The sequence below is a fragment of the Arvicola amphibius genome, chromosome 6 (assembly GCF_903992535.2).
Source record: "Arvicola amphibius chromosome 6, mArvAmp1.2, whole genome shotgun sequence".
NCBI lineage: Eukaryota > Metazoa > Chordata > Mammalia > Rodentia > Cricetidae > Arvicola > Arvicola amphibius.
Genome location: NC_052052.2, coordinates 122,193,425 through 122,208,867, shown reverse-complemented (window position 1 = coordinate 122,208,867; position 15,443 = coordinate 122,193,425). Strand labels below are relative to the sequence as shown.

Sequence of the window (15,443 nt, the reverse complement as noted above, 5' to 3'; positions counted from 1 at the left end):
ACATATATTATATATTCATGCATGTATATTATCTATTTTCCACCTCTAAGATTTAATACCACCAGGATTAGGGTGAATAGAATTATGTGTTCTATTTATTGCTGAATCATAATCATAGAGAACAATGACCAGCTTGTATCAGACACTGATAAATACTTGTCGGATGTTTGAACACTGAATATGGTATACCTATATAGACAAACCTACCGGAATAGGCTTTGAGTGAAACAGTAGGCTGGTGGGCTGGTCTTTAGGAAAGCTGCAGTTGGTAATATATTTGTATCAGCTTTATTTCTCTCTTTAAGAAAACATTTTCTTTTTCATTTATTTCTCTTGTATATTCTTAGACAATGTGAGAAACATACAAACACACCAGTATCAGGGTTCCCCTTTCATATACTACTAAGGTCACAACTTGTTACGTTCTGTGTTTTGTAATAAGAGTAATCATTTATTCAGTGCAGAGTATAAGCTGAGCATGCGCTGATCGGTTTTCTATACTATTGTTTTGGATCCTTGTAGCAGGTTGATGTTGTGAGGGCTTTCACTGTTTTCATTCCCCAGAGCAGGGAAAGGCAGGCTTAGATGGGACGATGCGACTTCTGCAGAAGGCACATTTGCAAAGGGCTGCACTGAAATTAGAACTGGTCTCTGGCCTCCAGCTGCAGCACATTTCCCTGCCTGTTTTACTGCTTTGCTCTTGTCTCTTCTCTTCTTCCAACTCAGTACCAAATGACCCACTTGTGGACTGTTTAAGCCGTTCATCTCTGTTAGCCTGTACCAATAACGAGGATGGACTTATCTTCTTGGTCAAGGGGCAAATCAAAAGCATGTCCTCTTTGAAATCGTTCATCAGGAACCAGGAAGTAAGCCAGGGCTGCTGTTCCCCAAACATTTCTTCACGTGGAGCTAACTTTTTCCTTCTTGGGATACATCACCATTTTTATCAAGATGCAGCCGATGGAGTTTGCGCCAGCCGAGGTTTGCCACTGTGCGATGTGCGATGTGTGATGTGCAGGCGGTCGTGGGAGGGAGAGAGTGCTACGGAGCTGGAGAAGCTAGAAAGCTGGTGGAAGGCCACGTGCTCAGCTGCAGCCAGGCTGCTGACCGTGTTTGCGGAGTGAAAGGTTTGAACTAGGCAGCCTTAATAGTGCCTTCGGGCTCGCCCACTCTGGCGTTTTAACCACTGAGCTTGAATAGATGCAATTCCTGGGGTCTTTTTCAAAATCTAGATGTGCTTCCTGTAACTGAATTCCAAGCAGCCTGAGATGGGTCCTCCCCACTCCCCAACTTTTAAGATTGGATACTGAGGCACCTAATGCTTCTTAGCACCTTGGTCTGAGCCTACCACGGAGGGATTGCCTACTATTTGTTAAACTAATAAAACAAAGAAAAAATAAGCATGCATGATCTTCCTCTTGGGTGAGTTTGTTTATCATGAGTCACACTGGCAACACTTACACTTCAACCACTCCCACAATGAGCTCCCGTCTAGAAGATCACAGTAACAGACAAAGCAGATCCCCAGTGGACAGACCATATCCTGCTTCCTGCCTGCTAGTTTCAGGGACTGTGGCTACAGGTTGGCCCGTCACCTGTGACCTCCTTATTGAAACCGAAGGTTCCTCACATCTCGTTTTCACTTTGCTGTAGTTATATATTCCAAAAGTTCCCGTGAGGCCTGGTGCTTTCTAGTCTCCTGGACAAGAGTGTTGTCAAAGTCACGCCCGTGCAGGGCATAGTTTTTCCAGTAGCATTGTGTCTCAAGAAACATCAAGGTGAGAGCTTCTTGTAATAAAGGAAAAGGAAACTCCAGCACATGGTGGCAGAGCCTTGCAAGTAAAGAAAGAAAGGCAGAGTAGGGTAGCGTCTGCCCTGGGCAGGGCAGCGTCCACCCTGGGCAGGGCTGAGGATGACATTCTCCCCTGGGATAGTCACGGCCAAGCACTGATTTAGAGTCACTTGCTTTGCTGGAGTGGCAGCAATTTAGAACCACTTGGCCTTCACTTAATCGACTCTCCAGTCCTCCATTTAGGCTTTAAGAATTGTCAAAAGCATAATAAAGCGTCCTTCTGTTTGCACATTTGTTGGAACTGCTGACTTACAATCCAGCATTTTGTGAAGGTAGGGCCTAAAAGGGTGGGGCGCCACACTTCCTCACAGATGAGACACGCCATCTCCCAGCAGCTAGCTGGTTACTCCAACGACTCTGCTTTGGTATTTCTGACTATGACTATCTCCTGGCTGATGATAAAAAAAAAAAAAAAATCCCAGCTGGGTCTGTTATAAGAGCTGGGTCTGTTATAAGAGCTGGGTCTGTTATAAGAGCCAGTATTACAGTATGTCTTGGGGTTTAGAGTGATGTGAACCAAGTCCCCTAGAAGCATTCTCTGTCCCCTGCAGATGAACTTCATGCCCCCTGAAGTCTATAGTTTTAATGCAGTTTCTGGTGGTGTTTGGAAGCAAATCGTCCGTGTCACCACCTGGCTTTTCTAACCTGTGTACTTGCTTAACTTACTTTCAGCCTTGCTCATGCAGAACCAGTCTGACGAAGCAGTAGCTGGGAGTTAAGTAGTTTGAAGGCCCGGTTCTTTCCTAGGCTACTTCCACTTCTTTGGGAATAACATGCGTACCTACCTCACAGATGTGAGGAAATGAACCAGAATAAGGGATATTTTGTGAGTTGTCATCCATTAAAAAGTATAGTGTAGCCGGGCGGCGGTGGCGCACGCCTTTAATCCCAGCACTCGGGAGGCAGAGGAAGGCGGATCTCTGTGAGTTCGAGACCAGCCTGGTCTACAAGAGCTAGTTCCAGGACAGGCTCCAAAGCTACAGAGAAACCCTGTCTCGAAAAACCAAAAAAAAAAAAAAAAAAAAAGTATAGTGTATATGTAATCAAAAGCACACAGAGAGACACACAGAAAGAGAGGAGAGAGAGAGAGAGAGAGAGAGAGAGAGAGAGAGAGAGAGAGAGAGAGAGAGAGAGAGAGAGAACAAATAGTAGTAGATAGTGAATACAAAATCCCAGAAGTCACTGCTGATCTTTTGATTACAGAGTAGGAATGAATAACTGGCAATTCCCTGCTTCCCACCTTACTCCTGTGTCCTTTTCTATAAAATATAAAAGCGATGAATCTAATCTGGTTCTTAGCAGAGAAAAACAGGTCAGGTCTCAGAAGAGATGATGCGAGCAAAGGAATTCTTGTTTTCCAGATTCAGAGCATTTTAGGGATGGAAATGTGTGAGACTTTGAAAGGGTTGCAAGTGACATTTAATGCAAAGCCCTGTAAAGGGGCCCTGCTGTTTCCCCACCTGGAGCCCACTGGTTTACAGTCATAAAGGTGGCAGGAGATGCTCAGAGGCCAATCACTGGCCATCCCCTAGGGATAGAGTGGATTCATCCCTCACCTCCACAGCTCTCTCTGCAACATAGGCTATCTCAGAATTCTCAAGGCTTTAATGACTGGTGCACCTCTCTCTGGATAGCATAACACTTGCAACTCAAAGGTGGAACATACAATTTCATGCGAGAAAACAGAAGACATCCCCTATACACACACCATTGTTTAGAGTCTAAATGTGGAAGAAGTCAAGTGTATTTTAGCTACAGATCCCCGAGGGATCACCTGGAACAGCTGCTCCCCTCCACAAGTCCCACTCCAAGCGGTTACCAGCTCGCCACTAGTCCTGCAGTTACATCATGAGACCACTAGGGGTCAGTAGCAGTGACAGAGGACAGATGTGGGTCACTCACAAAATTGGGCGAGACTGGAAATCTTCCTGGTTCATCCTCTCAGACTGGCGGATTTTCAGGATCTCAGTGTAGCTCAGGTTCTGCAGTTTGCTCTTGAACTGGTCCAGGGAGCTAGGCTTGGTTGTCAGCGCTCTCATAACCTGCTCCTTCACCACCTGCATTACCTGTCAAAGAAAGGAAGGTTATTATACTCCTAGGGCTGAGCTTTCCTGCTCAGAAAAGACTCCCATGCCAAAAGCCCCTTACTCCCCCAGGTGCACAGTATGACCTCTAGAGCCAGTCTTGAGTGTGCTTTTCTAAAAGATAAACTCCCGTTATGTAAAAAGTTCTATTTTCTCTTATGCTGTGGGAACCACAAGGAAGAAAATGGACTAGGTTGGAGCGACAGGCAGGGGAGTGTGCCTATTCGCTCGATATATTATGTGACAGTACTGATAGAACACTATAAACAGTACAAACACAACAGTCAGAAAGGAGCAAAGGCCAAACCACAGCTACAAGTCTGCATTAATCGCTTCTTCCAGGAGAAAATGGCTGTGATACAATTAACTGTGAGGTTTGGTTGGCACCGATGCAAATGGATATGTATAGATACCTACACCTCCCAGACCTCTTCCTCATGTTGTTAGGGCCTGAGTGTTCACACAGGTTATGCAACTGGAAGTGGGCATGTACTCTTTCTCTTTGAGTCAGCAACTAGACAGAGGGTTCCTTATATTAAAACAGACATATAACATTGGAAACTTCAAGAAAAAAAAAGATCATGGTAATTTATTCCTCTGGACAGGTCTAGTCTACAAGAGTCCATTAACCATTGCCTCTATTAACACAGATTCATCTTCAACAAAATACATAAAGCAAAAAAAAAAAAAAAGGTCAGAGGATCCAAAGAGATCCAAAGGGCTAGTAATTTTACTGCTGCCCTTCATCCTCTGTTACAAATGAGAACAAATGCTACTCTATACCGAGTATGTGCCGAGTCCCTGATGCGTTGAGAGACACTTCATATTGGTGTGTGCCACATCTCTTCCTTTACTCACTTAAATCTACAAGCAAATTTTACCAATACTTCAACTCTGCGAAGACACTTAAGCTGCAGAACATTAAGAAATGAGTTTAACATTAATCACATACCAATCACAGAAGCTTGGTATGTAGAAGAGCTGAAATTTGGTCTCAAGTTTGTAAACACTCTACCACTTCATAGGCCATCTTTCCTTCCTTAGCGCTGCTTGGGAATTTAAAAAATATTTTAAAAAACTAAATACGTGTGTCTACTTTATGATGAATATGGCACTAAGTACTTTGCTATGCACCATCTCATTTATTCCTCCCTCCAATAGAAAAGAATAGGATATGAGTACTGTACATACAGAGGAACAGGGAAAATTGATGACTTGTGAGACATATTTATCTAGAAGCATCCCAAGGGAACAAGCATGGTGGCTATACTATAGACTTGATGTTGAACAAATAGGACTCAGATGCAGACTCTGCCTCTGTGAACTAACAGTCTAATGAGAGACAGGGACAAGGCCCAAGATCAAGAGGAATTTGGAAAGGATGGATAGTGAGGCTGTGTTGGCAGGAAGAGACATTTTATTCCAGACACTGTTGATATCACCTTTAGAGGAAGAATGGGTGGCCGACTGGTGTACACTCAGACAAAGGACCCGGAACACCTCCACACATCAGCAGCTCTGAACCTGGGCTACAACGAAATCAGAACCAACTATCTAAGCATCGCTTCATGCTCCAAGGATAATGAGATAGGACACGTTCCAGATGACCTTTAGCTGCATCTGCTTTTCTACTCAGTCAAAATTGTTAATTTGGGATGCTTGACAAGTTTTGAAATTCTAAACATTTCATGCCATGAAGCATGATCAATGGCTAAATTTGGTCAGGACTGAATTATTGTGCTTTGCTCCCAGGGGTTACCCTCTCTCCATTTCGGAGCCTTTGAGTGCAGCCAGGGAGGTAACAGTTCCCCGTGTTATTTGCTCTTCTGGTGGATGGTTGGATGTACAAGAGAGAAAAAGGTACAAAGATTAAAATAAAGAAGTGATATTTTAAATAGGACCAGAACAAAACTCAGAGTGTGGAGCTGGCTCCATTCCCTTATTTTATAAACGAAAAACGAGAAGTTCAGAGAGTGAGGTGATTTGCCCCCTGCATGTATTTAAGGAGGTATCCCAAGAGATGGCAATTTCCATATTATAGCTGCCTAGATCATGTGATCCAAACTGTCCAATCAGCACCCTTGTTCAGATTGTTCCAATTTAACCTCAATTTAGAGGATGATGGGAGATAGAGAGAATGCAATAGAACCAGGCAAAGATAGAAATGCGAGGGTGGGATCAATAGTGGCTATCTTTCTTCAGCCAGAAAGCCACTTTCTCTTTACATTTTAGTATTTTGGTACATGAATCAAATTCTATTTTCTTAAGTTGATATGAACAGGATTCTTGCCACCTGCAACAAGACTCCCCCAAAATATCTAGGGAAGTCTAAAAAGAATACCAGCCTGTGGGTCTGAGATAGCCCAGACAGAAGGAGAAAGAGAGAAGATGAAGAGACTTGATGATACTACTTTAATAGGAAGATAGTTAGGCTGAAGAAATTAAGGGCTCGGTGATTAAGAACAAGGGCTGCTCTTCCAGAGGATTAGATTTGGTTCCCAGCACCCACATGGTGACACACAACTATCTGTGACCCCGGCTCTAAGGAACCTAATGCTCTTTGGACTCTGTGGGCACCAGCCATACAAATGGTTCATGAACATACTTGCAGGCCAAACCCCCATATTCATGAAGTAAAATTAAAATACAAACAAAGAAAATGACTCTTAAATTCAACTTCCAATATATGCCATTGTTGAATTCTTGCTCGGAAACAATAATGGTCTCTTACCAAACGCATGGACCTGCTCCTAGTCATATCTGATGCTTAGAGTATCATTAACGCCCTGGTGCAAGACCACTGTCCCCAATGGGTGGAAGAGTTATCTAGCAGAAAAGCCCCTTAAATGCTCCTTTCAATTTGATGAAGAAGAAGAGGAAGAAGAAGAAGAAGAAGAAGAAGAAGAAGAAGAAGAAGAAGAAGAAGAAGAAGAAGAAGAAGAAGAAGAAGAAGAAGAAGAAGAAGAAAAGAAAGCATAGAACTTTTCCTAAAAGGAGGTGGGTTGATTGGCGCCTGCAGCCAGGAGGGAGAAGAGCAGCGGGTAGGAAGCTCAGACCAGCAGCTGGCAGAATCCACTTTCGCTTTGTGCTGGCCCTAGTGAGTTCTACTCTTCCTCTTTATGCCAAGAAAAGAAGAGGCCACGGGTAGCTTTCTGTTTGTTTTCTGTACGATGACAAATAACAAGCAAACACCTCTCTGGGCCTTTGTAAATTAGTCTCTAGCTTCTGTAGTTTTTAATAATTAATGGTGTGAATTCTCAATGTGTCACATATAAAACTTAAAGTAGGACATTTTCAGCCACCATTGTTGACTGTGTCTTCTTCAGAAAACATGGCACGACTTGCGACTTATTTGAAAAACCTTCAGATGATACGGCAGAGGTCTGAGCAAATGAATGGTGAAATATTTTACCTAGGGTGCCCACACTGCCACAGACACTAAAGGGAACACACTCTTGGAATCTACACTTGCTGCTGGCATTGGTCCAGCATTCACGCGATGTCTGCAGCACGCAGGTAGTAGAGTATGGGAAGTTTTCAGAGCACATGCTGTGCTCTGTAAGGCCTTATGGAATAAAAGTGGGGGATTCTTATAAGACATCTGTAATTCCCATGGAGAGAAGCTTCGGCTCCTTGGAAGACTGTTTAAAACACTGAACCAGACAAGCCTTGGGTAAGTCAGTCTAACTACTGTTCATTTAAATATGCTCCTGGGTCCTACTCCAAGATCTACTGAGCCTCCCTGTGTTCTAGCTTAGTATCCTCAGGCCTTGTCTTTCTGTCTACAACCTTCTTACATCATCAGTCACTCTTTCGCCCATCAAATATTTTTTAAGCACCCTCTCAAGGCAAAGCGCAGAGGGACAGTGGGAGCCTTGTGCTAAATGAGCTCTCAGTCTGCACTGGCCTCCTGGAAGAGAGAGAGTGATGTCACAGCACAGCGAGGGCCCACACAGTCATTCCATGAACATTAAGCCGATCTCAAGTGAGGTCAGCACAAGGACACGACACTAGGCCTTCAGCTGTGAACTGAGAGGAGGCCACGTGCAGACACGCTGTGGTAAAGGGAGGCCATTTTTGAGAGGAAGAGCGTGAGCGAAGCTTTGAAGGTGAAGGCAGCACTGCTGGGGGTGGAGAAGCGGGTGCAGAAGTCTCCTTGGCAGTTTGCCAAGCAGTCCTAAGAGAGGGAAGGCAGTGGTTCAGAGCCAGCAGTGTTCACTGCAGAGTCTGGCTCCACTACCACCAGCAGCAGCTGGCTGGACAAAAGGCTTAGCCTCTCTGAATCTGTCTCCTTATCTCTTCAGTGGAGTTATCACCTGTCCTAGCTATCATTGCTGGGATGAAACACCATGACCAAAGCAACTTGCAGAGGAAACGGTGGTTTTTCTGGCTTATGCTTCCATATCCCTGTTCATCATTGAATGAAGTCAGGACAGGAACTCAAACAGGGCAGGGACCTGGAGGCAGGAGCTGATGCAGAGGCCATGGTCCGTGACTTGCTCAACCTGCTTTCTTACAGAACTCAAGAGTACCAGCCCCACCTGGACTAGATTGGGTCCTCCCCCATCAACCACTAACTAAGAAAAGGCACTGCAGGTGTGCCCAGTGTTATAGAGGAATTTTCTCTATTATGGTTCCCTCCTCCCCATGACTCCAGCTTGTGTTAAGTTGACATAAAGCTAGTCAGTGCATCATCTGTGGTCAGATTTAGGAGATGCTGAACACTGAGGGCAGTATATTATGAGGCTTCCTCTTTGTTAAAATGTGAAAGATAGCTTGCCTAGAAAATCTAATCTCTCTTTCAGCCTGCAGGCATGCACACCTCACGTGATGACTGTACGCATTCCCAGCACTTAGAGGGCAGCTCATGGTTATGTTCAGGCTGCGCTGCACAGAACTGGTTCTGACAGATTCCACGGGGTATTTTCATTAAACTGTGCCCACTCTCATCTTCGGTGCTTTCAGGGTTTTAGGTGTTTTTTTTTTTTTTTTTCACTCTCTGCTATTCATCCTGCCCTGGCATGAGCACCATATTCCTCTGGCGTGAGGCCTGGTTGTGCAGGCCTACAGGCTTACTGTAGATAAAGAGGGCTGCTCTGAAGTCACAGGGGCCTCTCACAATTTCACTGTCTGAAATTACAGCAGATGTATCAGAAACATTTCCTCCACACATAAATGCAAAAATATTCTTCTCCATCTCAAGAAGTATATGATTTCCTTTGGCAGCATTAACCACTCTCTGTCTCTGTTTCTTTAGTGTGGTCCTCAAGGTGCTCTGAAACCCCTGCCTTTACCATATCTGTTGGAAGGAGCAACACGATCTAATCTGTAACCAAAAACCCGTCTGTGTTTGACGTGGGCAGTGAGGCCCTTGTCCCTGTTTCTCTCTTTTCATCACTTCATAGTCTAATAAATAATTGGCATCGATGTAGGTGGCTCATTCTGTCAAGGAGCTAAGGATCATGAGCTGAGAAAATGAACAGTTTTCTGGAGACTAACTCTTCCCAATGGCTTTACTATTTTTCAGTTAGAGTTCTGAGATCTCATTCATCCACAAGCAGAGGCCTGTTCTCTAGGGACCACACACCTGTACTCACGACTGTCAAGTAACCTCGATGGTGAATTCTGAACCAAGGATCACAAAACATGGAACCATTAGGGCTTAGGAGGCTCCAGGCTCATTAAAGCTGGACGTTTACTCTAAGACCAAAACTGTCAAGTGTAGTGTGGCGAGTTGCTGACTCTGCCTCCTGCTAACGTCACATCACTTGTACGAGCCCTCCTAGGACCCCTGCCCCCATACCTGTCCTGGTTTGTTCAGTAGACTTTGAGCTTCAACTCCGTCCTTCCCAGCCTCTCCTCTTAACTGCCACCTCCCAAATGTAAAGCCAGGTCAATCCCCTGGCTAAAAACCAGAGTGACTGAGCACTGCCTCTGGGGTACAGACCTGACAGCCTAATGTATTACTGGCTGTGATGGTTAATGTTAATTGTCAAGTGGATGGAGGTCTAGAATCATGGGGGAGATGGCCTTTCGGGTCTGTCTTTGGGGGATTATATTGATTATATTAATTAAGGTGGGATGACCTATCCATGAGGGTGGCACTAAATACCTAGGCAGAATATTCTGGACTGTGTAAGAGTGGAGAAAATGAGCTGAGTACTCGCATGCAGACACTGTTGCTCTCCGTTTCTGAATATGGGTGTGATGTGCCCATGTCCTTGTGTATCTGTGACTTTCGGGCCTGGGTCTGAGAGCCAAAATAAACCCTTCTGCCCTAAATCTCTTGGTTACAGAACTGTACAGAAAGACACTAAGACACTTTCCACCATCCCCTACAGTGCACTGTTTTCCCTGAGCCCAGCTCTTGAACTCCATGACATCACCACGCCAAGCACCTCTCAGCACCTCGACTTCCACTCTTTTGCTTTCCTGACTGCTTTCTTTCCTCCTGCCATGGGGAACTTCCTTTTAATATCTGCTCTTCTTTTAGGTTCTGCCTTCGAAGACACCATGTCTGATAGGCCTGCCCTCCTCCCACAAACTGAGATCCGTGCCTATATTTCCCCATCATGGTACTTCTTGTGGCACACTCTCGTCTCCTTGGCTTACTAACCTCCAGAACCTGTGCAGCCCAATCCTGCAGTAGCAACTGGGGAAACCATCTGTTTTTATGTATGTCTTAAAGGCTCATCATGTGGTCAAAAGAACGAATCAGCCTCTAAAGTCAGGAGTTTCTAACCTTCACTGAAAAATGGAGTTTAGGGTGATTTTTATCTGACTCAGCTTCTACAATGTATCCCAGAAGTGGGTTCTATTTCTCCAGTTCCTTCAAGGATGCCAGTGTCCAGCCAGGGCTGAGGAGGGCAGCCTTGAGAAAAGAGATAGGCGAGAGGTCTGCCATGCCAGGGAAGGCTGGCAGGGCTGCTCCCGCCCTCAGCATGCCTGTCTACTGGGACTTGTGGATGCCATCTGAGTACTTACCTATCAGTCCCCTAAAATGTGGATGGCATCAGTGTTCTTGCCAAGGGTAGTCAGGTATCAAGAGCAATCAGCTATAGCCAGGGAACTGGCTGCTCCTAGCCTCTTTGGGCAGGTTTCTCAGATGCCACTTTCAGTGGGATCATATCCTGCTTCCTGTGATGTCTCTCTCTACGGTAGCTACAGAGATCATGTTGAAGTCATCTGGCTATTTCAATCAAGAGTGTTTTAAATAAGGGCAGCCAACACTTTCCCAAGGAGTTCACAGTTCCTTGGGCAGCAATCAGTACCCTAAATTCTTGATTAGAGCAGGGAGCCACTGTGTGTTTGTTAACCCTGAGCAGGGAAGCATGTGACTGGCAGAGTCCAGGCAGGGCTCAGGGAGGGCAAGTGTGGGAGTATTAAAGGTGATTTTTCAAGTGTCCCCTGAGAACAAAGCAGATGGTGTCTACACTGAGAAAGGGAAAAGTCATTCAGCTCTTCCTCTGACTCTGCTTTTGTGCTTCTTATAAAGCAGGGCAGCTTCAAGCATTCTGCCCATACAACCATTGTCCGGACAGAGATCTCAGAAGACCTTGGTGTTAGCCCCCAAAAGAGCTTGTTATATAATGGCTAACCCTGCAGTGCCATGCAGCTGGTGATACAGAGGTCCCAGACCAAGGTGGGTAACATTAACAACTGCTCCGCTCTTCCTGAGAAAGCCTTTTAATTTGAGGTTTAAGGCATTTTTATGGCCGGTAAAAATAGTAAACCTTTCAACCAGTGATTCATGCAAAAATCAATCAGTGCTTGGTTCACAGAAGAGCGGCAAACAGGGAAGCACAGCTCCTCCCCCCCCTCAGCCTCTGCAGGAAGCCCATCCACAGAGGATGCAGGACAGGGGAGGTGGGAACCACAACCTTCTTGTTGCAGCTTAGCTTGTCTTTGAGCCCATTGAGAGCAGGGAGCAAGTAGCTGTGTGACAAAGATCTCTGCCCCACTGAAACAGGGAGCCAAATTAACATGGGCAATCAGGCTAAATTTGCTGGTTAGCTAATTGTCTGCCCCAGTGGACAACAGAAAGCTATTTTCACCAGCATCTGACAGAATCGGCCTCAGGCAAAGAGGGATCTGTACCAATCACATTACAGGGTGCCTTTTAGACCACAGCTTTAAATAAACTAACAGGTAAAGCAAATCAGTTAAAACCTATGAGTGTATGTGGAGGGGTAGGGGGTTCTTGTAGATTTTCCTCTACTGGGATTGGGATAAAAGGGTAGGATATTTTTAGTAAGCACACTACATTTAGATCCTCTAATGCCTGCTCCATGACTCTCATCCACACATGGCCAGCATGGGGCCAAAGCAGAGTCTTCACAAAGCTTTCCAAATTTACAAAGCACACTCCCAGCTGGAAAGTCTGCTGAAAGAGAGCTGCTGGGGGCTGGGGGCTGGGGGCTGGGGGCTGGGGGCTGCCTGATGATGGGGGAGGAGAAACAATGAGCTGGATTTGCTGAGATCCCTCAAGTTAGGAGAGGAAATTAACTGAAGTGGATTTTTTTCTTTTTGAGTTTTATGTGCATATGTGTGCATGGTGATGGTGGTGGTGGTGTTGGTGTTGGTGGTGGTGGTGGTGTGTGTGTGTGTGTGTGTGTGTGTGTGTGTGTGTGCACGTAGAGACCAGAGGTCACTGTCAGGTATTTTCCTCAGTCTCTCTCCATGTAATTTGTTGAAACCTGTTTCTCCCTGAACTCAGCATTGAAGACTAGCCTAGCCTGGCTGGCCAGTTATTTCCAGGGATCCGCTTGTGTCTATCCCTACCCTCAGCCTTGGAGCTACCCACAATGGTTGTTACATCCAGCTTCTTTTCTATGGGTGTTGGGGATTCCAGATCTCATGCTTGCTCAGGAGGCGTTTTCATCCTGCCTCACCATTGTCTCCTCAGCTGCTCTTTGCACACAGTTGTGGACTCAAAATACAAGATGATTAGAAACAATGAGGAAGTCATTTTCCCCCCATTGGTTGTGGAATACATTGTATGCACGATGCCCCTCTCAACATTATAGCTGCTGGCAGAACATCCAAGATCCACCGCTGCCTTCTTCACTTCCTTCTCAAGGCCTGGAAAGGGAGCTAATGGCCAACGGTGCTACTCGCTCCTTTCCACAGCTGAAGATTGGGCTTCACTCAATTCATCTTTAGGCTCCTGACACCTTGACATCTTGTTGTCAATTTTATAAACATTTGTGGAGTGAATGGAGGAGGAGTAGAACACAGTGGGCACAGCTAAAACAGCCTCCCATGACGCTGGGATTTGTCACCATTAAGGAGTAAATGAAGTGTCTCTGGTCTCATTTTGAGGGTTAAACCTGAAACTGTGCTAGTTTAAATCTCTCAGCCTGCTTTGAATTCACTATTAAATAGTGACAAATGAAATGGGACAACCTGCCCCACTGGAAGGGAGATTTAATAAACTTTAAAAGCAGTCTGCTTAGACACGAACACGGGGGAAATGCAGTGGAAAAGAAAATGTCTGCCTTCACAAAGAGGCCAAGGCAAGGCTGCAGAGCAGAGGACACTGCATGGCTGCCCTAGCATCCTCCAGAAGGAGCTGGCTTCCAACATGAGGATGCTCCTCTGCAGACAGATGGATGGTGGGTGAGGGGCCCATTGGTCAGTATTCAGCTACACATATATGCACCCTCGGTGTCTGTGAACGATTGTTTCCAGGCCCCTTGTGGATACTCAGATGTGAGAATCTGCATCTCTTACATAAGATGGCAGAGTTTTTGCAAACGCCTACCTATATCTTCCCCTATACTGTAACTCACTTGCAAATGAGTGCCTAATACAACATCAGTGTTGTTCAGTAGCTGCCCTGACAAACTGTTTATGGGATGAAAACAAGGACGCTGTTTGTACTCTGCACAGAGACAACCCCAACCCCACATATTTTTGATTCCTTTGGGGATGACATGCAGTGGACATGGAAAGCCGGTTGTCCTCACTATCCATCTCTAAATACCCTGTCCCCCACTTTCAGAAAACATGAGGCTGGCTGCAAAATAGTAAACACTCTAGTCTTAGTTGGGACACTGAGAACACCATGATGTGTGATTCAATTTACAAATCCAGTTGATTCATCCTAAGAATAAATATACTTTGGTTTTCTAAAGTTTATCTAATAAGTCTTGGTGTTAGGTGATTTGTCTGTCAGGTGGTTGTCTGGTGGTGCTTGCTGGGAAGAGATGCTCAAGAGGCAAGGCAAGGGAGCGCATGTGTGAGGCGAGCCTGGGCCATGCAGTTAGAGCAACCAAGAGGAGGAGCTGGAGGAGAATTATGTAGATGTAATATTCATATGTGATACTTATGGATGAAGTTCTCAAAAACAAACCTTTTAAAAAGAAATTTTGGACATACAATCAATCCTGCCTCTGCTCCGCTAATATTTCTTATGCACCAAACACACGCTCAGCACCGGGTGAGGTACTGGCCGTGTCAAGAACTGAACCTAGTGCCCACTCAGTCAGAGAAACCTGAGTGGAGAAGATGACGCATAAACAAGGCGCAGGGACTTCAGAAAGTGCTATTGCGGATATGGGTTCTTCATATAACTTCGGGGAAGGGAAATCAAAGTGAATTAAGCTAATGTTGACTTCCTCACCAAGCAGAGTTCCATTCTTAATCCAGGTTTTGCCAACTGCACTTCTCAGAGGACCCTGAGACGATTTATTCACTGCTTGTCTCTCCAGTAGGACCTTGACAGCTTCACAGGCAGAGACGATATCTCATTAGCCCTTTTTATCACCGCTGAATTTTAAAATCCCTCCTACCTAGAAAAACTCCCCCTTGGTCCAGTAAATTGAAGGTCAACTGGACAATTTTTCTAGAGTTACATGAAAAAAAAAATGATTTCTGGCCAGTCTTTGTGAAGGCCACGGACAAATCCCTGTGATAGTCTTAAGCAGGAGGGAAGAAGGTTTATAGCAGGAGCAATGATAGATTAACTCTGGTAAGCACACGGCCACACTGGCATCTTGCTGTATTTCTCCCAGATGGTTGGAATGGAGACATCTCATAAATCCCTAGGCCTTTTCTTTGCTTTTGCAGGTTATTATAGTGTCCCAGGGCAGAAGAACATTCTGCAAAGTAAAGTAATGGTGAGCCATTTATTATGTTTAAAGGAGAGCCTGCCATCCATTACAGCCATAGTGCGCAGACAATTAAAGTGGTGGAAGTGACTATGGAAAACACGCTGTCACTTGGTGTCTGAACTCAGTGAGCACATGGAGAGCTGAAATGGCTCTGCATTCCCCTGGCTTGGTATCACTTCCTTTCTGTTCTTTGTCTGTACCACTCACAACTAGGAAGCACAGTGTCCCTGTGACTTCCAAAAATGCACTGGGTCTGCCATGGTTTCCCCTCAAATGCAGTTGCTCTCTTTGTTGGTGCATCCAAATCATGGAACAGCCCTGATAGCAATTATGTGACATGTACACCAGCATTCTTCTTTACCATGCCAGTGGTAGACATCAGTCATCGACGTC

At 45.3% G+C, this 15,443-nt stretch overlaps 1 protein-coding gene across 4 annotated transcripts in view; it reads right to left on the bottom strand.

The window, feature by feature from the left end:
• Elmo1 (engulfment and cell motility 1) overlaps positions 1-15,443 on the bottom strand; it is a 517,917-nt gene that overhangs the window by 35,241 nt on the left and 467,233 nt on the right. For all 4 annotated transcript variants that reach the window (XM_038333241.1, XM_038333243.1, XM_038333242.1 and 1 more), the window contains one exon: positions 3,755-3,918. In XM_038333241.1, the coding sequence (XP_038189169.1) occupies positions 3,755-3,918 (164 nt within the window). The remainder of the gene's footprint in view (positions 1-3,754; positions 3,919-15,443) is intronic.